The following is a 24,263-nucleotide window of genomic DNA, read 5'->3' as shown; positions in this document are numbered from 1 at the left end:
CCAGTAAATAGACTGCAATACTGTAAGTGTATTTCCTCTTATCATTTTTTTTCTTTTTTAAAAATTTATTTGAGAGAGAGCACATGAGTCAGGGGAGGGGCTGAGAGGGAGGGAGAATTTTTTTTTTTAATATTTTATTTATTTATTTGACAGAGAGAGATCACAAGTAGGCAGAGAGGCAGGCAGAGAGAGAGGAGGAGGAAGCAGGCTCCCCACTGAGCAGAGAGCCCGATGCGGGACTCAATCCGAGGACCCTGAGATCATGACCTGAGGCGAAGGCAGAGGCTTAACCCACTGAGCCACCCACGCGCCCCGGGAGGGAGAATTTTGAGCAGACTCCACGCTGAGCCCAATATGGGGCTCTATCTCTCGACCCTGACTGAGGTCATGACCAGAGCCAAAACTAAGGGTGGGATGCTTAACCTTACTGAGCCACCCAGGCACCCCCTTATGATTTTCATAATAACATTTTCTTTTTTGAAATTTACTTTATTGTAAGATTACAGTATATAATTTATGTGATGAGCAAAATATGCATTAATCAAATGTTTATGTTATTGGTAAGGTTCTGGTTGATAGAAGGCTTTTAGTAGTTTTTGGCAAGTCGGAAGTTATACTCGGATTTTTTACTGTGTTGTGGGTTTGGGGCAGGGGAGGTTGGTGTCCCTAATGCCTGTCTTGATCTATTTTTAAAAATTTTATTGATCTATTTTTTAAAATTTTATTTTAAACTTTTAAACTTTTTAAACTTTATTTTAAACTTTTCCTTTTGTTATTGCTTAGGATTTTTTTAAAAGATTTTATTTATTTATTTGACAGCCAGAGATCACAAGTAGGCACAGAGGAAGGCAGGCAGAGAGAGGAGGAAGCAGGCTCCGCATGGAGCAGAGAACCTGACTAAGCCATCCAGGTGCACCTGCTTAGGATTTTTTCTAAATGAACTCTAGTGGTAATGAAAAGATGTCTCCCTTTTCTCACATTTAAAGTTTTAAGTGTTTGGGCCCCTGCTCAGCAGGGAGCCTGCTTACTCCTCTCCCTGCCTGCCTCTCTGCCTAGTTGTGATCTGTCAAATAAATAAAATCTTAAAAAAATAAAATAAAATAATTAAGTTTTAAGTGTCATACTAAATTGAATCTAAGATACTATTGATTATAAGGTGCAACGTTATTTTATGTTTTATGAAAGAAAAATAAGTAGTTGGAATTGAATCATGACAAGTAATTTCTTATCACTTAGAATTTTTATTTTGTGCCTATCAACAACGTTCTTTTTTTTTTTTTAAGATTTTATTTATTTATTTGACAGAGAGAGATCTCAAGTAGGCAGAGAGGCAGGCAGAGAGAGACAGGCAAGCAGGCTTTCTGCGGAGCAGAGAGCCCGATGGGGGGCTCAATCCCAGGACCCTGGGATTAGGCCTCGAGCTGAAGGCAGAGGCTTATCCCACTGAGCCACCCAGACGCCCCGACAAAGTTCTTTTTTTTTTCTTTAAAAAGATTTTATTTATTTATTTGACAGAGAGATCACAAGTAGGCAGAGAGGCAGGCAGAGAGAGGAGGAAGCAGGCTCCCTGATGAGCAGAGAGCCCGATGCGGGGCTTGATCCCAGGACACTGAGATCATGACCTGAGTCAAGGCAGAGGCTCAATCCACTGAGCCACCCAGGCACCCCCAGACAAAGTTCTTTTAAATGTATTTAGGCACGTAGGTTTTTATCGTAAGTCATTATTTGCAAACATAAAAAAGAATATATGTGTATGAAATAAATTGCTTAATATTTTTCTAGATCATCACCACTGCTACCTGGCCACAGTAATTGTAGATTGTTTCGGGTTGTAAAATGCATCCAAATTTCAAAGATGTTAAAACGTAAAAGTTGTTGATCTTAGAATCAATGAAATAAGATCTATTTTTTAAAATTTTATTTTAAAGATTTTATTTATTTATTTGACACAGAGAGAGATCACAAGTAGGCAGAGAGAGGGAAGCAGGCTCCCTACTGAGCAAAGTGCCCAAGGCAGGGCTTGATCCCAGGACCCTGAGATCCTGACCTGAGCCAAACAAAGGCAGAGGCTTAACCCGATGAGCCACCCAGGTGCCCCATAAGATCTATTTTAATATCAAATGTTGAAAACTGTATCTTTTTTGTAAACCAAGTGGGAGAGAAGTATATGGGCATTACATGATGATTTCCTTAATTTCTCTGAGAGGCATTTAAATAAATCATCCTGATTTGAGGAAATTAATACACTTCGTTTGCATGTAAGGTCTCAAAGAAAGAAGTTAATCTTTTCAATGGTAGATGCTGAGGCTAATACTCATTGCCTGAAAATTGAATCAACAAATCATACCAATAAAGATACTCATGTTTCCTTTCTTTTTAAGGCAAAAGCAACAACAATCAAAGAAGCTCTAGCCAGATGGGTGAGTGTATGAATTTTTCTTTAATTTTTTATTTTTTATAAACATGTAATATGTTTTAATCCCCAGGGGTATAGGTCTGTGAATTGCCAGGTTCACACACTTCACAGCACTCACCATAGCACATACCCTCCCCAATGTCCATAACCCCACTCCCCTCTTCCAATCCCCCTCCCCCCTTCAACCCTCAGTTTGTTTTGTGAGATTAAGAGTTACTTATGGTTTGTCTCCCTCCCAATCCCATGAGTGTATGAATTTTTACCTCTTTTAGAAACCATAGAAGAATTACTGAATAGTTATTTAAATCTGACCAGTCAGCACAAGGAACCTTTGTGGTACTGGAACTATTTAACTGTCTTGACTGGGGCAGTGGGTACATGAACCTATATAGGTGCTTATAAGCACCTATATAGGTGCTTATAAACTTCTCTGTACTTCACATTTAAAAATTCATTTCTGGGGGTGCCTGGGTGGCTCAGATGGTTAAGCATCTGCCTTCAGCCCAGGTCGTGTTCTCAGGGTCCTGGGATCGAGCCCCGCATTGGGCTCCCTGCTCATCAGGAAGCTTGCTTCCCCTTCTCTCTCTGCCTGCCTCTCTGCCTACTTGTGATCTCTCTCTCTCTCTTGGTCAAATAAACAAATAAAATCTTTTAAAAAAAATTTCATTTCTGTTTGGTTAATGAAAAATCTGTTTTCTTAAAGAAGAAAAGTAAATATGGAATAAGCTTAGTATTAGATTAGATTTTCCATGAATTAGATTTTAGGACTTAATTTACTTATAATAATAATAAGTGGTTGCTTTTTTGTTTTGGGTTGTAGGTTCTATTTCTAGATTATATTGTGGCCATAAATCTTTGACTTTAAGATATATTGAAGACATTAAGCTCGTTTTTTCACTGATTAACCTAACATTTATTCAGGATCTACTATGTATCAGTTTCCCTCTCATAACCTACAAATGTATGACACAAAAATAAGTATTGAGTGTATGTGTATTAGATCTTTTTCTTTCAATGTACTGTGTATTTTTTTGTTGTTTTTTAAAATTGAGTATTTTCTAGTATTGACATGGTACCATTTGAATTTTAAAAATAAGCCTCTGTATGTCTGATAGTGCACTGTTATAGAAAATGCAGGAAAGCAAAGGAAATGGTCCTGCACTTAAGGAGCTTCCTGTTTTGTTGGAGAGAGAGAACTAACTTTAAGTATGGAGGTACTTTGAAAATATTATTAAGCAGCATATATTGGTAATATTAAATTGTGTACATAGTACTGAAAATCTAAGATAGAATTTAGTAGTAAATTATTATAGAGTAAATTATTTTCTTTGACTTGGGCTGTGTTGTAAGGATGACATCTTCCCGAATTCTTGGTATTTTGGAGCTCTATCTCAGACTGAACTGTGTGCAGAAAAAAACAAGAAGAGGGACACCTGGGTGTCTCAGTCGGTAAAGTGTCTGCCTTTGGCTCAGGTCATGATCCTAGGGTCCTGGGATGGAATCACAGCATCAGATTCCTTGCTTGGCTAGAAGCCTGCTTCTCCCTCTGTTTGCCGCTCCCCCTGCTTTACTCTTTCTCTCTGGCAAATGAATAAATAAAATTAAAAGAAAAAGAAAAAGCAAGATAAGGCGACAAAATAGTTGATCTTATAGATCCAAATCTGATATTTAAGAAAAGGGTGCTTAGGGACAAAGAACTCTTCCCAAGAACATGTTGTTATTGCTGTATTTTTCTTTATTGATAGATTCTTAAAAGGATTTTTAAAAAATGATTTTGTTTTTTTATTTGTTAGAGAGAGAGAGCAGGCACAAGCAGGGGGAGAGGCAGGCAGAGGGAGAAGCAGGCTCCCCGCTGAGCAAGGAACCAGATGGGAACTCGATCCTGGGATCCTGGTGTCATGACCTAAGCTGAATGCAGATGCTTAACTGACTGAGCCATTCAGGTGTCTTGACTCTTAACGGATTTTATTTTATTTTAAAGATTTTATATATTGACTTATTTGTCAGAGAGTACAAGCAGGGGGAGCAGCAGGCAGAGGGAGGAAGCAGGCTCCCCTCTGAGCAAGGAACCTGATATGGGACTGATCCCAGGGTGCTGGGATCATGACCTGAGCTGGAGGCAGATGCTTAACCCACTGAGCCACCCAGGCATCCCAAGGATTTTAAATATTACAGAAATGAAGGTGATTTTCTTTCCTCCTCCCTTCCGCTTGGTTGGGACCTATCCGTAAATTATCTGAACCGGCCATGTAGAAGCCTGGTTGTCAGGGTCAGTTAGTAAATGTCAGTAAGTGAATTGTAAAGAATGCAGAGTTATCAAATTCTAAGAATTGTTTTGAAATAAACTTTGAAAAGCTTTAGGGTAGTCTGTACTTTTTTAGTTCTGTTACAATCAGGTTTCACTTTCTTCCGAACTAATTTTTGTCACAGGAAGAGAAAACCAGTCAGAAGCCATCCGAAGCCAAAGAGATTAAGCTTTATGCTCAGATTCCCCCTATAGAGAAGATGGATGCCTCTTTGTCCACACTTGCTAATTGCGAGTAAGTTCTCTTGTCTTTTTCCCTTTCTTTTCTAAATACACAAACCAGAAAAAATGTGTTAGTTTCCTATGATCTTCATTTCTCTTTTTTTGTTTGTTTGGTTAATGAAGTTCCCCCTTTGGCAAGGCCAAACACAAGAGATTACTGGTTTATGGGACTACTAATAAAGTAACCCTGAACAATGTAGTATTTTTTTTTACAGTAAAATTTGTATAATGTGCCTGGAGAGTAGAGGTTTCCTTGTCTCTTGGGAGAAACTAAATATCACAGTAATACTATTATCTTGGCATAAAATCTAATGATTTCTCTTACAAGATTACCAGTCAGCACTATACTTAGCAGAGGACTAAGAGATACTGCTGTAAAATTTTTTCAAATTATAAAAATACATTGTAAAACCTCTAGAAAATACAAAAAGCACAAAGGAATGAATTAATATTAACCAAAATGGTCCCACCTTTTGAGAATCAGTATTAGCATTTTGATATAGAGCCTTCTAATTTTTTTTCCTAATTGAGATCAAATTATATTTATTATTTTGTAATTCTATTTTCCCATGACTTTAAGTACCAAATCTATATTAATTCCTCTTCTTTTCTTTTCTTTCTTTTTTTTTTTTTTTTATTTGAGAGAGAAAGCAGGAGAAGTAGAGAGTCAGAGGGAGAAGCAGACTCCCTGCTGAGCAGGGAGCCCCATATGGGACTTGATCCTAGGACTCATCCTCTTAACTTATTTTCTAAATACTTATATACTTTTTGGCAAGCTTCTGTGGCAAATTTGAGGCAGTTAAACCATGACACCTTGTGACCATGCTCTCTGGCAGCAATGTCTCTTCTCAGAGCTGTAGACTATTGTAGAAACACCTAGGGTTCTTTCTGCTTTCTCCACTCTGTGTGCTTCGAAGTGCACTGAAGTGTAGTGCACTGACCACCAGCATAAGAATCTCCTTATACAGGAGATAAGCCCCATCCCAATTTACAGAAACAAAATAGCTACTGATGAGATCTAGGAATCTTTTTTTTTTTTAAGTTTATTCATTTATTTGACAGAGACAATAAAAGAGGGAACACAAGCAGGGGGTGTGGGAGAGGGAGAAGCAGGCAGGCTCCCCATTGAGCAGGGAGCCTGATGTAGGGCTCAATCCCAGAACCCTGGGATCATGATCTGAGCCGAAGACAGATGCTTAACAACTGAACCACCCAGGCACCCCAATCTGTATTTATAATAAGCAACTTGACATCTCTTAGACACATAATTTGTGAACCCATGCATTAGGCTAATATCTGTCTTTGGAATGAAAGGGAAAAGCAAACATACTTCGTTTTGTATGCAACTTGTCCTTTATGATGACAGCACAGTGTATTATATAAAATTCCATCTTAGATTTTTTTTTTTTTGCTTCAAAAGCATGATTTCAAAGAGCACTGTTTCAAAATGGTCAGATATCTTTTTTATCATAAAGACATCTCAAAGGTAAACATTTGAGAAGGTTTTGTACCTAGTACCAGAGTACTAGGAAGCGGCTTGGAAAGAGTCAGCCTATTCATATTTTTGCTGACAATCTCTTTGGGTAGGTTGCCTAGACACCAATTAAAGAATTCATCCCCAATCACATTCCCACATTTAAGGCACTCCCATTTTCCACTGGTAGTAGTCAGGAGTTGGGGATTATTGGAAAATATACAGATTTGACCAGTAATTTACACTGTACAGTAGTTACTTTTATTAAAAAAAGATGAAGAATTCTTCTTCAAGTCATATCAGAAAGGATAAGACCACATGTTTTAGCGTCAGTTTTGGAGGGGTTTAAATTAGTCTCTGCCCCTTTCTGGCTATGTAATATTAGGCAAATTCCTTAACATCTTTGTACCTCAGTTTACTCATTTGTAAAATACGGGTGATCATAATAGTACTTATTTCACAGGATTGTTGTGATGGTTAAAACAGTTTATGTACTTGGGAGAGTTCTGAGCACAGATTGTGTTCAATAAAATTAGCTTTTATTATATTTTTTGCATGAAGTAAACTAAAATATTAAATGTTTTTGTCAAGAAAGGATGTCTAATGAAAAAAAAGAAAGAAAAGAAGGGATGACTAAGAATGTGTAGTTATGTCCCTGTACAATATTTTTTTCTTTTCTTTATTTTTTTTTTCGGTAAGGAGCCTCCACACCCACTGTGGAGCCCAATCCAGGGCTTGAACTCATGACCCTGAGCTCAAGACCTGAGCTGAGATCAATAGTCAGAGGCTCAGCCAACTGAGACATTGAGGCACCCCTAAATTATTTTTTTATATAACTGAGTTATGAGTAGAAAAAATCTAGACAAATATATACAAACTATTAAAAGTAGTTCTCTCTGGGGGAATCTGTGGAGTGGTTAGGATTACATATGACTTCCTCAGTATTCATTTCTGAATGATTTAACACTCAAGCAAATAAATATCTTTGCACATGCACATATATAGTTCTGCCTTTTTTTTTTTTAAGATTTTATTATTTATTTGAGAGAGAGCATGAGAGGAGAGAGGTCAGCAGGAGAAGCAGACTCCCTGCCAAGCAGGGAGCCCAATGTGGGACTCGATCCTAGGATTCCAGGATCATGACCTGAGCCGAAGGCAGTTGCTTAACCAACTGAGCCACCCAAATACCCTATAGTTCTGCTTTTTATCAAAAGGGATCATTTAAAATGTATCGTTCTGCTAGGTGGTTTTTTACTTGAGCGCACATCATGGACATCTTCCCAAGCTGGTATCTGGAGCCCAATTCCATTTGTATTAGTGACAGCATAGTTTTCCATTAATTATCCCTCAGTTGCTAGATGTTTACAGATTTTTCCCCATTTTTTTTGCTATTACAATAATACACTAAATAATCTAGCTTATAGATCTTATAGATCTGTTGGCATTGGTATAATACACTAAATAATCTAGCTTATAGATCTTCTAGATCTGTTGGCATTGGTATTAGCATTTCAATAGGACGTATTCCTAGAAATGAATTACTGGGTCAAAGAACACATGCATTTAAAAAATTTAATAGGTAACACCAAATTACCTTCAGAAAGTTTTTTTTTAAATTTTATTAATTAAAATTAAAATATTATCTACCTTCAGAAAGTTTTTTTTTAATTTTATTAATTAATATTAAAATATTATCTTGTGTGGGCACTTGATTAATTCCTGATACACGATTTATTTATTTATTTATTTATTTATCTAATATACCACTTAAAATTGTTCCGTATTAATTCAAGTTTTCCTTTGTTCTTTTCAAGGAAGCTTTCACTGTCTACAAACTGCATTGAAAAAATTGCCAACCTCAATGGCTTAAGTAAGTGATCCACAGTAACAGATGGTTCTTGGATTTTCTCGTTATTGAAATAAACATTCCATAGACACAATGTAATCCCAGAAACTGGCACCTGTTTTAACCACAGTAATTGTCAGATGGCAGCGAGACTATATCCACCATGTGTCTTAAATGTGGTCATCCAAAGAACATTAGAACACGAGATCTGAACATTTTAAAGACATTTTAAAGCTTTTTTAGAGTTACATTTAAATGGAAGAATTAGATTTTTTAATTATATATTTTTCAAATCTGTCCTGTGTTTAATACTTGTAATATTTAAATTTTAATTCCTCACCATCGTTGTTTTTGTTGTACTCCTTATCTTTTTTTTTTTTTAATTTTTTTTAGATTTTCTTTATTATTTGACAGAGAGAGACACAGCAAGAGGGCACACCAGCAGGGGGAGGGGAGAGGAAGAATCAGTCTTCTGCAGAGAAGCAACTGGATGCAGGGCTGGATGTGGGGCTAAATGCAGGGCTGGATCCCAGGACCCTAGGATTATGACCTGAGCCAAAGGCAGGACATGAGCCACCCAGACACCCCACAAATAAGCTTTTTTTTTTTTAAGATTTTATTTTTTTATTTATTTGATAGAGAAAGGGAGATCACAAGTAGGCAGAGAGGCAGGCAGGCAGAGAGAGAAGGGGAAGCAGGCTCCCTGCCGAGCAGAGAGCCCGATTCAGGATTCGATCCCAGGACCCTGAGATCATGACCTGAGCCGAAGGCAGAGACTTAACCCACTGAGCCACTCAGGTGCCCCACAAATAAGCATTTTCATTTATTTTTTTTTTTTAAAGATTTTATTTATTTATTTGTCAGAGAGAACGCGAGCGAAAGCGAGCACAGGCAGACAGAGAGGCAGGCAGAGGCAGAGGGAGAAGCAGGCTCCCCGCTGAGCAAGGAGCCCGATGTGGGACTCGATCCCAGGACGCTGGGATCATGACCTGAGCCGAAGGCAGCTGCTTAACCAACTGAGCCACCCAGGCGTCCCGCAAATAAGCATTTTTAAAGCAAATCACAATCTAACTCTTTAAATGTTTGAAAGCAAAAGATTTTAAAATACTAATTCATTTGATTTCACTTTTAATCCTTTGTGGAGTGAGGCGGGCTATACATAGATATGTTCCTATTTTCTAATGTGAGTCCTCATGCTATAGTAGATTTGAAGTATATAGGCTTCCAAATTTAAAGTTCAAATCTTCTTTATTTATTTTATCCCTGAAGTATTTTTCCTAGCCAGCAATTTAAAACCATGCTTTCAAAATAGCTGACCATTTGTAAATTTCATGTTGTCATGATGTGAAATTACAGCTGTAGTGTTTACCTTCAATGATAAGTAAGTCAACTTCCTACTTGAATACCACTTTTTATTAATACAGCCTTTCTTACTCCTTAGGTAAGTATATTTATTATATAAAGTTTATTAACACTTCATTATACTACATTTACAACAGCTATAATATGATTCTCATAAACAAATAACTGTGGTTTTTTTTTCCCCACTGCAGAAAACTTGAGGATATTGTCTTTAGGAAGAAACAACATAAAGAACTTAAATGGACTGGTAGGTTGTTATTTCTTTCTTTAAAAAAGCATGCACTTCTTTCCTTAATATACAAGCAATATTTGTCCATTGTAGAAACTTTACTAAATAGAAAAGCAACTATGAAAGGTACCTATAGATCACTTACAGTTTAAATATTGGTAACTTTTTTTTAATGATTTACTTACTTATTTGAGGGAGACAGAGTGTGCAGGAGGAGGGGCAGAGGGAGATGGAGAGCTGAGGTGGGGCTCAATCGTGACCCTGCGCACGATCTGACCCAAAAACAAGGGTCGAATGCTTAACGGACTACCCCACCTAGGCACCTCATAAATATTGCTGACATTTTGATTGTCATCTTTCTTGCATGTTTTTCTATTCTTTGATGTAGAAAATGAAACCATACTATACATACTATTTTGGATCTTTTATTTTTTTACTTAATATGTAAAGATGATTTTTTTCATGTTATTCATTCATTTAACAAACTCATTTAGTATATTTCCTGAATGCCTACTTTAAGCCAGGTGCTGTTCTGGGCATCAGAGATACAGAAAAATATGAAAGGAAGTCCTTGCTCCCCTAGAACTTCTATTACAGTAGAGGGAGGCAGACTAGAAAATATTTGTAGAGCACGTAAACAATAGATTATATAATATGGGTGGTGATGAAGGCAATGAAGAAAAACAAAACATACAAAAGCATGGGTGGATGGGAAGTGAGGATGTAAGCTCTAGAGCTGACCAAGGGACGGTGTTCCAGACTGAGGTGGGACAGCAAAGGTAGATGTCCTGAAACTGAAGGTACTTGATATGCTTGAGTAAGAGCAGAAGACGTGAATGAGGTGGGGGCAGGGGGAAGTTGTCCTCTCTGAGGTAGGAAGCCAGGAACCAGGCCACATGGAGCCTTATAGGTCATAATAAGATTTTGGATTTTTTTTTTAAATATTTTATTTATTTATTTGACAGAGAGAGATCACAAGTAGGCAGAGAGGCAGGCAGAGAGAGAGAGAGAGGGAAGCAGGCTCCCCGCTGAGCAGAGAGCCCAATGTGGGACTTGATCTCAGGACCCTGAGATCATGACCTGAGCCGAAGGCAGCAGCTTAACCCGCTGAGCCACCCAGGTGCCCAAGATTTTGGATTTTTTTTTCCAAATGGCTTGAATAGTCATTGGAGGTTTTTGATCAGAGGATGTAACTTAAGTTGTTCTGGTTTTTTTTTTTTTTTAAGATTTTATTTATTTGAGAGAGCATGCCTGTGTGCACACATGCAGGGGGAGGGACAGAGGGAGAGGAAGAGAAGCAGACTGCCTGTGGAGTGCAGAGCCTGTCGCAGGGCTTAATCTCCTGACCCTGAAATATGACCTGAGCCGAAATCAAGAGTTGAATGCTTAACTCACTGAGCCACCCAGGTGCCCCATAACTCAAGTTTTTTAAATAATTTTCAACCATACCCTTTTTAAATAACAGCGTAATATTCTATTTTATTGATTTACCATAATTTAAGTCAGTTACTTATTAGTCATTGTTTCTAGTTTGGAGTTGTTACCATAAATGCTATTAGAAATCTCCTTTTAGCTATATTATTACACATATCTGTGAGTAATTCTTTGGATAAAGTCCTTGAAGTGGAATTGCTGGGTCAAGAAGTATAAATTTATTTTAAGGCTTCTATATAACATATTATCAGGTTACCCTTTAGAAAGTTTGAAACAATTTATATTCCTACCAGTAATGTATCAGGGCTCCTGTTTCCCCTTACCAAACATGGGCATTTAAAAATTTTTAAGTTTTTGACACTGTATTTTATTTGTGTATTTATTGGCCATTTGAATTTCCTTGCAAAAATGTTGAGATGAAACAATACTGTAAATCTAGGCAATTTCAGGAATGACAAAGTCAATGTCTTTTTCTTGTATCCGTTCCCCAAAAGACAAATTTTTAAATTTGTTTTAGATTTTATGTGTTTATTTTAGACAGAGAGAGAGAGAGAGCATGAGCAGAGGGGATGGGAAGTGAGAGAGGGAGAAGCAGACTCCCCACTGAGCAGGGAGCATGATGGGCTCCACCCCAGGACCCCGGGATCATGACCTGCACTGAAGGCAGATGCTTAGTGACTGAGCCACCCAGGTCGCCCAACAATAATTTTTTTTAAAGTGTTTATTGTTAAATAATTTATAAACATTCTGAAATTTTAAAAAAGATTTTATTTTTATTTATTTGTCAGAGAGAGAGTGAAAGAGAAAGCACAAGCAGGGGAAGGGCAAGCAGAGGGAGAAACAGGCTCCCCACTGAGCAAGGAGCCTGATAGTGGGGCTCCATCCCAGGACCCTGGGATCATGACCTAAGCCAAAGGCAGGCCCTTAACTGACTGAGCCATGCAGGCATCCCAACAGTCCGATATTTTTTATGACTCTGGCCTTCTCCTCTCACTCCCCCAGTAAGTCTAGCTTGTGCTTCCTAAGAACCAGCAGGGATGAATCTACGGAGCTTCTCGACAATAACCTCACCAAACCAGACAGGCTGAAGTGGCCGTCCCCTTGTTGCAGAGGCCACTATAATACCTGAACAGGAGTCCGTGTTCAGAGTTGTGATTTTGGAATTATCTTGAAATGTCTTTACTCACCCACATGAAGTGTTACCAATAAACTTACAAAATATTTGGAAATTCTCAGAGATTACATTCTGGAGTTAAATAAAAGAAGTTTTCTCCCTCAAAATAATAACCAGTAGATGAACTGGGTGCTTGCTAGTTGGATATGATAAGTGAAATCCTTTAATGATCTGTGAAATGAAATTTTTCTTGCTGTTCTAAATGATTCACAAATGTAAAGGAATTTTTCCTTCTTTCCATTCTTCTGGGCCCTAGATGGTAAAAATGTCAAGTATAGAGACATTATTCATAATGGGTACAATGCTAATTTGTCAACAGAAGTTCAGAATTTAATATATTTCAAGCTAAACATTACTTTGAATTATCTGTAAAGGAAGAGTTTGCAAGTAAACATGCCCCAAATTCTGGGGATTAATACGCCAGATGCTTGATGTTCCCCAGGTTTTTACAGAACACCAGATTCTCAAGCACTGCTATAGTATATACCTTCTCCCATGAAATATAATATATACCTAGAAACCACAAAGAAATTATGAATACAGGATTAAAGGCATGTGTAGAGGTATTATGTAGCTGAACCATCACTTGCTTAGATCTCTTCACTTTCCACAGACTTCTATCAATACCACCCAGCAGTTTTCTTCCCGGGTGTGTGTGTGTGTGTGTGTGTGTGTGTACATATATGTGTATGTGTATATACTATGTATACATCAAACATTTTACCAATCCACAAGTTTTACTACTTATGCATAGATGAAAGGAAAATAAGTGCATCGGGATACAGACACCAGGCTTCAGGCAGGTTCACGTACTAACTGATTTATTCACCTAGACACACCAGCCTCAAAGCATGAATTCACATAGCTGGCTCTGTAAGTTACAGATGACTAATATGTGAAACCTGGATTGTTAAATCAAAGGAAAGGACTCAGGAAAGCTAACAAGGTACATTGCAAGCCCATTTGTGTATGTGATCTGGCCTCTGCCTCCCTCAGATCTCATTCCATGTCACTCTTCATAGTTGGTAATCTACAGCCACTGGTCCGTCTCCTCCTTGAACACACCAGGTCTGTTCCCACCTGAAGACCCCCGTACTTGCTATTTCTACGGCCTTATCAACTCTGTTACTTTGGATTTCTTCATTACTGACCTTCACACTTCAGCCTGGATGTCTCCTGCGCAGAAGCGACCCAGCTGCCATATATCTAAAGTTGCCCTCTAGGCCAGTAACTCTTGCCACTTACAGTTTTCTTCATCTTCCTTGTTATTATCTGAAATTTTCATTTGTTTATTCTCTGTCATGTCACGCACACACACACACACACACACAGTCGAGTTCTAATGAGTACATCAGTTTTGTTCATCGCATCTATGTCAGTGCTGGATAGGTGTAGTAGGCACTCTGTAAATATTTACTGAGTGACTCAATATGTTCCTAATTACAGAAACTATTAGGTTACCTTTTTAATTCTAAGAATAATATACGTTAATATAAAAAAACAAATCAAGCATTTCATTAATACATGAAATACACTTTGAAAGTCTTTCCTCTTTATACCTATAGATATCTGTGTGTGTGTGTGTGTGTGTGTATGGGTGTGTATATATATATGTTTATATGTTTGTACTGATAATATACAGGCCATATTTTTTCTGCTTTTTCATTCATCAGTATATCAGGGATATCCTTCCATGGCAAAACATGAAGATTTAATATATTTTTTTAAAGATTTATTTTATTTATTTGAGAGAGAGCGTGTGCTGGAGGAGGGGCGGAGGGAGAGAAGAGGGAAAGAAGCAGACTTCTCAATGAGCCGGGAGCCCAATGTGGGGCTCGATCTCACAACCTCAAGATCATGACCTGAGCCAAAATTGAGAGTGGAATGCTTAACCGACTGAGCCACTCAGGCACCCCATTGCATTTTCATTTTCTTTAAGGATTGTATATATTTATTTGAGAGAGAGACAGATAGAGATCTCACACAAATTGGGGGTGTGGGGGCAGAGGGAGAAGTAGACTCACGGCTGAGCAGGGAGCCTGACACGGGGCTCAATCCCAGGACCCTGGGATCATGACCTGAGCCCAAGGCAGACACTTAACTGAATCCCCAGTGCATTATTTTTTTAATAGCTTATAAATAGCTTTTAATAGCTTATAGTTTCACATTTCAGTATATAAAAATGCATTTATTCCTTATACTGCTGAGTGTTCATATTATTTGTTTCAGGAAGGGGTATCTTTTTTCTTTTTGCTATTACAAATCATGCTGCTGTGAATATCTTCACACATAACCTTCAACAGTTATTTGAATGTTTATTTAGGCTAGATTGCTGTAAGTAGAAATGCTGAGAATATTTGTGCATATTTAAATTTTTGGTAGGTACCTCTAATTGCTCTTACAATGCTAGTGCCAGTTTCTACTTCCATCAATGGTGTATGGGAGAGGATTATCCCCTCCGCCCTCAATATCATTAGTATTATCCCTGTTTTTATTATGGTAAAATATGATAGGCAGAAATGGAGTACTGTGTTGTTGTTGTTTTTTTTCAAAGATTTTATGTATTTATTTGACAGAGATGACAAGTAGGCAGAGCAGCAGGCAGAGAGTGAGGGGGAAGCAGGCTCCCTGCTGCGCATAGAGCCCGATGTGGGGCTCGAGGCTCAATCCCAGGACCTCAATCCCAGGACCCTGGGATCATGACCTGAGCCAAAGGTAGAGGCTTAACCCACTGAGCCACACATGCACCCCAGACTACTGTGTTGTTTTAATCTGTATTCTCTAGTTCTGATTTTGAATGTCCTCCTATATTTTTGTTATGTATGTTTCCTCTTTTGGAAATTGACCAAATAAAGTTTTTACCCATTTTTCTATTGGCTTTATTTTTTTCTTATTGAATTCTAATCACTCTCAATATTTCTAATATCCATTGTTAAGAATATTATTACTATTATTGTTGTTAACATTTATTATCTATGTAACAGACTCTTTATATGTATTGTCTCCTTTGAAATTCACAAAATGTCCTCATTTTAAGATTAAAAAAAAATTCTCATTTCAAAATAAAAACACTCAGTCTTAGGTAGTTATGTGAAGTGCCCAAGTGTAGTGAACAGACATTCTTAAAAACTATTGCTGAGGGCCGTCTGGGGGTTCAGTGGGTTAAATATCTGCCTTCCGCTCAGGTCATGACCTCAGGGTCTTGGGATGGAGTCCTGCATTGGGCTCCCCGCTCAGCCAGGAGTCTGCTGCTCATGCTGCCTGCTGCTCTCTCTGCTTGTGCTCTCTCTGTCTTTCTCTTTCTCTGACAAATAAATAAATAAAATCTTTAAAATAAAACAAAACACTGTTGCTGAGACCAGCAGTTTGTAGTAGCTATCACAGTCTTCAGTATGGGTTTTTTTTTTTTTAAAGATTTATTTATTTATTTGACAGAGAGAGAGCGAGAGCTCACAAGTAGGCAGAGAGGCAGGCAGAGAGAGAGAGAGGGAAGCAGGCTTCCTGCTGAGCAGAGAGCCCGATTCGGGACTCGATCCCAGGATCCTGAGATCATGACCGGAGCCGAAGGCAGAGGCTTAACCCACTGAGCCACCCAGGCCCCCAGTATGTATTTACTTTTTCCAGCTATTCCACATCTAAGAGTTTTTTTTCATGCTCATGTATATGGGCAAAGATGTTAGATCAAATATATTATTTGCAACATAGCTTGTATAAAAAGCTGTAACACTCTAGGTGTCTGTCAGTTGTAGACTAGGTACATTAAATAAATAAATAAATAACATATCAAGGGGAAAATGAGGAAGGACTTACCTTTACATGGTGGGTAGAATAATTTTCAAGGTATATTGTCAAGTGAAAAATATAAGCAATGTGTATGTATATAGACAGATAGATCGATCTATATATAATATTTCTGGTGATAGCTGTTACCTCTGCAGAAAGGAAGAGGTATGAGATGTGAAACACTTTTCTTTTTATGCTTTCTTTTGTAGTGTTCAGGGTTTTTTGTTTGTTTTGGTTTGTTGTTATTTTGTATGTTACTTTTTATTCAAAAAACAAACTAATGATTCTCCTCTAAAATACAAGCAAATATTTGTTTACCCATGTTTATAACAGCATTATTCACAATAGCCAAAAGATGGAAGCAACCCAAGTGTACTTCAATGGATGACTAGATAAACAAAAAAGAAAATGATGGAAGAGAGGCAGAGAGTAGGAGGAAGAAGGTGGACAGGGTGGAGGACTTGGCCAAGATAGTCAAATCTCGGCAATCTGATTGCAGATTCCACACTTCAATTTAATGCAAAGGGTTTTGAGATTTTTTTTTTAAGATTTTATTTTTAAGTAATCTCTACACCCAACATGGGACTCACACCCACCTTCTGAGATCAAGAACCACATGCTTTTACAACTGAGCCAGCCAAGGACCCCAGTTTTCAGAATTATTAAACGTATTTTCTCTTAGTTTGTCCCTTGTCTTTTTACTTTATTTGTAGTAGCCAAGTGGAATTTTAAAATTTGTCAAATTTATTTATCAAACTTTATGACTTCTATGTTTTGTATCTTATATAGAAGGTCTTAGTCACATTTTCTTCTAGTACTTCTATAGTTTTTTTTTAAGTGTAAAATTTTGAAGTTTATATATTTAGTCCATCTGGAGTTTATTTTTATATATTTCATTAGGCAGGTATCAAACCTTATTTTTTTTTCTTCAAATGGTTAGCCATATATTGAAAAAATCTCTTTTTCCCACTGTAAGTGCCACCTACCAAATTCTGTGTATGCATGAGTGGGTTCCTGGATGGCCAACTTTCTATTTGTTGTTTTACTTATATATATACTCCAGCTCCAATATGCTGGTTTAGTTTTCTTTAGCTTTATAATATATTTTGATATCTGTTTGGATAGGTCCTCTTTCTTTGTTCAAAATGCTTGGCTTTTCTTAAATATTTACTCCCTAAGAGAAACTTGAAAATCAGTTTATCAAGCTCACAAAAATAAATTCCCATTGGAAGTCTTAGAACTACATTGAATTTATAGATTGATTTGGAGAATATTGATATCTTTTTTTTAAAGATTTTATTTATTTATTTGACAGAGATCACAGGTAGTCAGAGAGACAGGCAGAGAGAGAGGAAGGGAAGCAGGCTGCCTGATGGGCAGAGAGCCTGATGCGGGGCTCGATCCCAGGACCCTGGAATCATGACCTGAGCCGAATGCAGAGGCTTTAATGCACTGAGCCACCCAGGCACCCAAAAATTGATATCTTTATAATAATGAGACTTCCCTTACAGGCAGATTTATTCAGATTTTTTTATGTCTTTCAGTAGAATTTTAGTTTTAGTTCCTGTAAGGCCTGTACACTTCTTACAAAAGTGTATTCCTGGGGCGCCTGGGTGGTTCAGTCGTTAAGCATCTGTCTTCAGCTCAGGTCGTGATATTAGGGTCCTGGGATTGAGCCCCACATTGGGTTCCCTGCTCAGCAGGAAGCCTGCTTTTCCTTCTCCCACTCCCCCTGTTTGTGTTCCCTCTCTCCCAGTCTCTCTCTGTCAAATAAATAAATAAAATCTTTAAAAAAATGTATTCCTAGATAGTTTACAGTTTTTGTTGCTATGATGAATGAGGTAATTTCTCTCTAATCACTTCCTGTTTATAATATTAAAAGCTGTTTTGGGTATATTTATAATCAATTGCCTATAAACAGCTCTTAACTGTTTATGAATCAGATCTTCTTAAAGAAAATTGTTATCTGAATTCATTACTTTATATCAAAAGCAAACACTAATAATAATCATCATCATTTTGTATGGTCCAAAATGGAGGTTTTTATAGCACTTTATTAAGCCCTTCCCATTCCTACAACTTCCAATGTACTATTATTTATGGAAGACACTTTTTTTTGTTTGTTTTCAGTACTTATAATTTCATACTTTGTTGACCTCAAAGAATCATAAACTTTAATAGCTGAAAGGGATCTAAGAGAATTTCTTGTCCAACCTCCTCATTTCCTTTCCTTTTTAAAAAATTATTGCAAAATACACATAACATAAAATTTACCATGGTAACCATTTTTAAAAGTACAGTTCAATGGTATTAAGTATATTTGTATTATTGTACAACCATCAGTGCTATCCATCTCCAAAACTCTTTTCAACTGGTAAAACTGCACTTCTGTACCCACTGAACAATAACTTCCCTGTCCCCTCCCCTCAGCTCTAAAACCCCATTCTACTTTCTGTCTGTGTGAATGTGACTACTATATGTACCTCATGTAAATGGAATCATACAGTACTTGTCTTCATGTGACTGGCTTATTTCACTTAGCATAATATCCTATTTATGTGTAGCATGTATCAGAATTTCTTTCCATTTTAGGGATGAATAATATTCTTTTGTATGTATATACTATATTTTGTTTTGTTTATCCATTCATCCATTAATAGATACTTGAGTTATTTCCACCCTTTGACTCATAAATAATGTTGCTGTGAACATCTGTATCCAAGTATCTCTTCAAAACTCTGCTTCCAGTTCTTTTGGGTGTATGCTCAGAAATGGGAATTCCAGGATGCCTGGGTGGCTCAGCTGGTTAATCGTCTGCCTTCGGCTCAGGTCATGATCCCAGGGTCCTGGAATTGAGTCCTGCATCAGAGTCCTTGCCAAGCAGGGAGCCTGCTTCTCTCTCTGCCCACCACTTCCCCTGCTTGTGCTCTCTCTCTCTTTCTGGCAAATAAATAAATAAAATCTTTAAAAAAAAAAAAGGAATGGGAATTCTAGATCACATATTTTTAATTTTTGGAGGAACCACCAAACTGTTCTGTAGTATAGTAGCTGTACCATTTTACATTCCCACCATTATTGCACAAGGATTCCAATTTCTTTCTATACTCGCCAACACTTGTTATTTTCCATTTGCCTGATAGTAGCCATCCTGATGAGTGTGAAATGATATCTCAATATGCCAACCTCCTTACTTTACAGACTAAGAAACTAGGAGGAGGAATGATTTGATCACATGCAGAAGCAGACCAGTTTGCTAAGTACCTGTTTACTCAATGTCCGGTTCTCCAAAGAGCCAGTGCACTTAATGACAGATTTCACTGAACTGATCTACACCAGTTTAGCCAGGTTTGCTGGTTCGTAGTCACCAGATTGCTTTCCTAAAATCTTATCATTATTACCTACATAAAACTATATAGAAAATTGTGTTTCAACACCTTGAAATTTTTTAAGGTTTTATTTAGTCTTAATATACAGCTGTTTCATCTCAGCTGTGTTTTTTCAGTCCATCTTTGTAGAATGTCAGTTTCATAATTTAGACACTAATCACTTCTCAAATGATTAGAACAATAAAAACAGTAATCTAATTGAGCTGGTTAGCAAATCCTTCCATTTACGGAAGTACAGTAGCGGAATGGATTGAAAATGATTTGAAAGAACTATGCTCTGGGCATCCCAAATCTATACATTTGTGAGTCAATATACATAAGAAACTCTCATTCCGCAAAGTCATATTGCCAAGCAAAGAAAAGTCCTCAAATGCACTGCAATTCAGCAGTGGTAAAACAGCTACATCCTGAAAACTAAACTAAAATTTAATTAGTACTTGGATGAATAAAACATCACAGACATCTTCAAAAGTTATCCTAGCTAAAGAAATTTCTACCCTATCTAAAATGAATTGCTGTCATTTATAAGTAGTTGAACAGTTTTTCAGCAGATCAGTGAAAGAGTAAATTCAACAAATTGGCTATGTGAAATTGACTGAGGGTCCTCACTCGCACATGTAAAACAAAACTAACTAAGCAGCAGAACCCAGAATTGAGCCTAAATCTTATAATCCATATTTAGTCAGTGTTTTTCCTGCTACCTCACACTTTCTAAATTGGAGACATGAGATGAATGGAGATGTGGTAAGATGAAAATTTACACAATACATTTTCAATTATTTGAAGACTGATTGCCCTCTTCTGAAAGATAGGCTATATTAGGTCCTTTGGGAGAAGATACCAGAAAACTACTAGAGGAGGGGGTTTGGTTAAATCACAAAGTTCTGATATATGAATGAAGTTGAAAGTTCAAAGTTGAAACTATGATGAATTGTGGGAGTTGGGATGACACACAGACTAATTCAGGCCACTCCCTTCTTGGCTTCCCCCTGTTTCCACCAGTACAGGAAATGCATTAAGGATATTTACCCAGGGTACACTTATTTTCTTTAGGGCTCTTTGAAGGGAAAATTACCAGGACGTAGACCTAGGCCCCACAGTCTAGATGTTACCATGTGGTTGTAGGTAAATTATTTGGGGATAAGAGGGAATTGAGCATATAATTGATCCTGCATAGCACTTTTTTTTAGTGGAGGGACAGGCAGAGAGAGAGGGAGAGAGAGAATCCCAAGCAGGCTTCCTGCCCAGCATGGAACATGATATGTGACTTGATCTCACAACCCTGAGATCATGACCTGAGTCAAAATCAAGAGTCGGGCACTTAACTGACTGAGCCACCCAGGTTCCCCTCATTTCTTTTTTATAAAGAGAAATAATCATTATATTTGTCTTATGTCTATAAAGGAAGGAAGAGTCTTTGTACCACCATTGATTAATCTAGCATTTGAGATCCAGTGTGATCTTTATACCATAATGGAAAGCCTGTGGGTTTTAAGCTGAATTTTATACATCAAAATAAGAAGAAAAATAATAAAATAAATTTTGATTATTTTATATAAATAAAAGAAGAGGAATTAATGGATAGTGGATGGTTAGATGGACAGATATGTGATAGGAAAGGGATAGTAGAATATTAATGGTAGAGTCTGGGTCGTAGATGCATAGATACTTGTTGTAAGATTCTTTTTTTTTTTTTTTAAAGATTTTATTTATTTATTTGACAGAGAGAGATCACAAGTAGGCAGAGAGGCAGGCAAAGAGAGAGAGAGGAGGAAGCAGGCTCCCTGCTGAGCAGAGAGCCCGATGCGGAACTCGATCCCAGGACCCTGAGATCATGACCTGGCAGCAGCTTAACCCACTGATCCACCCAGGTGCCCTTTGTTGTAAGATTCTTCCAACTTCTTGTGTTTGAAAGTTTATGTAGTAAATACTGAAACAAAAAAACCCTGAAATTTAGACCTAGCTTTATTATTTAATAACATTGTGATCTTAGAAAATGCCTTTAAGCTCTCTATAATAGAAATCAAGTAACCTGCTTTGCCTATCTTAAATGTTATAAGGATCAAATAATAAAATGTACAGGGAAATAATTTGAAATCTATACAGTTCAATAAAAGTGATAAAATATTGCTGTTATTTCCCCTTTTGATATTTCAGTAGCTATTCTTAGATCAGTTTGAGGAGAGGAAGAAAATGTTGTACTTGCCTTTTTAATGAGAAAATAACTTGCACATTGCCTTCAGCTCTCCTGCTAGTGGCCAGGTGTGTTTCAGTTCACTCTGAAGGCCATTGTCAGAGGAAAAGTAAAAAAACTTTTCCTCTGTCCCCTTTGTTTATAAGAAAGGGGACAGAGGAAAAGTTTTTTTAAAAGCTTGATGTTTAAAAATAAGCTTGTAAACCAAATTGCTTTCTTTTTCAGGAAGCAGTAGGGGACACATTAGAAGAACTATGGATCTCCTACAATTTTATTGAGAAGTTGAAAGGGATCCATGTAATGAAGAAATTGAAGATTCTCTACATGTCTAATAACCTCGTAAAAGACTGGGGTAAGCTGAAGCTGGCTCTTCATTGGCTCTTCTACCTCCTATTTATGGAAAATCGCCCAAATAGAGAACAAGATGCAAAATGGGGACATTTCTTTAAATGCACACAGGGTTCCAGCCTTTCAGCTGAATGCGTAAAATTTACATTTAAATATTTACTTAAAGTGATTATAATTGAATAGATCCTGGTCCTATTCATCATGGAAAAAAATTATTGTCCAAAAGCTGAATGGAATCAGATTTTTTTTTTAATTTTTTAAAAGATTTTATTTATTTGACACAGAGAGAGAGAGCACAAGCAGAGGGAGCAGCATGCATAGGGAGAGGGAGAAGCAGGCTCTCCACTGAGCAGGGAACCTGATGCAGGGCTCAATCCCAGGACCCTGCAATCATGACCTGAGCCAAAGGCAGCCACATAACCAACTGAGCCACTCAGGCATCTTGCAATAATCTTAAATAAAGTCTTTCTTTCCTAACTTTTGAATGGAATCAGTTTAAATTTAATAATTCTTGGATGGAAGATGTATTTGCCATCTATATGACTTCGTTTTCTTTTTTTGTTGTTGTTTTCTTTTTTCTTTTAAAGATTTTATTTATTTATTTGACAGAGATCACAAGTAGGCAGAGAGTCAGGCAGAGAAGCAGGCTCCCTGCTGAGCAGAGAGCCCGATGCGGGGCTTGATCCCAGGATCCTGGGACCATGACCTGAGCTGAAGGCAGAGGCTTTAACCTACTGAGCCACCCAGGCGCCCTGACTTTGTTTTCTTACAGTGTATTATTCATTCAGCATTTACTAAAGCCCTGTTCAGTGTTATGGACTGTGCCAGGCTCTTATATTATAGCTATTATAGCTATTACAGCTTATAGTTATTATAAGTTAATAATTATAAAACTGTAATGAGTTCTTCCATAGGTGTGTGAATGCAGTGCCTTGAAAATTCAAAGATGAGGGGTACTTGGATGGCTTGTTCAGTTAAGCTCTGGAGTCTTGGTTTCAGCTCAGGTTGTGATCTCATGGTTGTGAGATCAAGCCCTGCAGGGTCTGTGCTCAGCAGGGAGTCTCTTTCAGACTGTCTCCCTCTCCCTCTGCCCCTCCACCCACTCTCTCTATATATAAAATAAATAAATAAATCTTAAAAAGAATAATTCAAAGATGAGGGGCGGCTGGGTGGCTCAGTTGGTTAAACTTCCAATCTCGGGGTCGTGGGTTTGAACCCCACATCAGGCTCTACGCTCAAAGGAGAGTCTGCTTGAGATTCTCTGTCTCCCTCTCCCTCTGCTCCCTCTCACACACTCAAATAAATGAATATTTTTTTTAATTTTTAAAATTATTTATTTATTTATTTATTTTGATTTGACAGACAGAGATCACAAGTAGGCAGAGAGGCAGGCAGAGAGAGAGAGGGGGAAGCAGGCTTCCTGCTGAGCAGAGAGCCCGATGCGGGGCTCGATTCCAGGACCTTAGGATCATGACCTGAGCCGAAGGCAGAGGCTTTAACCCACTGAGCCACCCAAGCGTTCCTCAAATAAAAATAAATAACTCTTTAAAAAAAAAGAACTCGAAGATGAGGGAATGGGTAGAGACAAAAGCAGTTTGACTTAACCCACACTGTACAGCATAGAGAAGACCTGCTACTGTCTTTGTGATTCTGAACCTCATCTCCTTTTCTTACCCCATCCTTAGGCTAGGGTAAAGATAGAAGAGGTATGTCTTCTTTTTCCTTCCCTTTCAATAATGTCTTCAGAGAATGACTTCATATGATATAATTTCCCTTACTTTCTTCAAAATCTTAACCAACAAATCATTCTGAACGATTTGTCACACACTGAGGGTTCTGAATAGTCACAAACACATACTCGAGTTCAACCCCCAAAATTGTAACAGGACAACTTGGCATTTTAATATGGAATGTGTTCCTTGTACTTGTAGCTGAATTTGTAAAGCTGGCAGAATTGCCATGTCTGGAAGACCTGGTGTTTGTAGGCAATCCCCTGGAAGAGAAACATTCTGCTGATGGAAACTGGGTTGAAGAGGCCACCAAGAGAGTTCCCAAACTGAAAAAGCTGGATGGTGAGTGACTCTGGGCGA

General features: G+C 37.7%; 1 protein-coding gene across 3 annotated transcripts in view; it reads left to right on the top strand.

Moving 5' to 3' along the window:
* DNAL1 (dynein axonemal light chain 1) overlaps positions 1–24,263 on the top strand; it is a 35,025-nt gene that overhangs the window by 4,416 nt on the left and 6,346 nt on the right. For 2 of the 3 annotated variants that reach the window (XM_004739312.3, XM_013058856.2), the window contains 6 exons: positions 2,382–2,420; positions 4,847–4,956; positions 8,232–8,287; positions 9,817–9,872; positions 22,051–22,177; positions 24,105–24,245. In XM_004739312.3, the coding sequence (XP_004739369.1) occupies positions 2,382–2,420; positions 4,847–4,956; positions 8,232–8,287; positions 9,817–9,872; positions 22,051–22,177; positions 24,105–24,245 (529 nt within the window). The remainder of the gene's footprint in view (positions 1–2,381; positions 2,421–4,846; positions 4,957–8,231; positions 8,288–9,816; positions 9,873–22,050; positions 22,178–24,104; positions 24,246–24,263) is intronic. The other variant, XM_013058863.2, reaches the window with a different exon arrangement.

This window comes from Mustela putorius, unplaced genomic scaffold (genome assembly GCF_011764305.1).
Source record: "Mustela putorius furo isolate JIRA1106 unplaced genomic scaffold, ASM1176430v1.1 tig00000129_pilon_pilon_pilon, whole genome shotgun sequence".
Taxonomy (NCBI): Eukaryota; Metazoa; Chordata; class Mammalia; order Carnivora; family Mustelidae; genus Mustela; species Mustela putorius.
The sequence above is the reverse complement of the archived record's forward strand: the minus strand, read 5'-3'. Positions and strand labels throughout refer to the sequence as shown.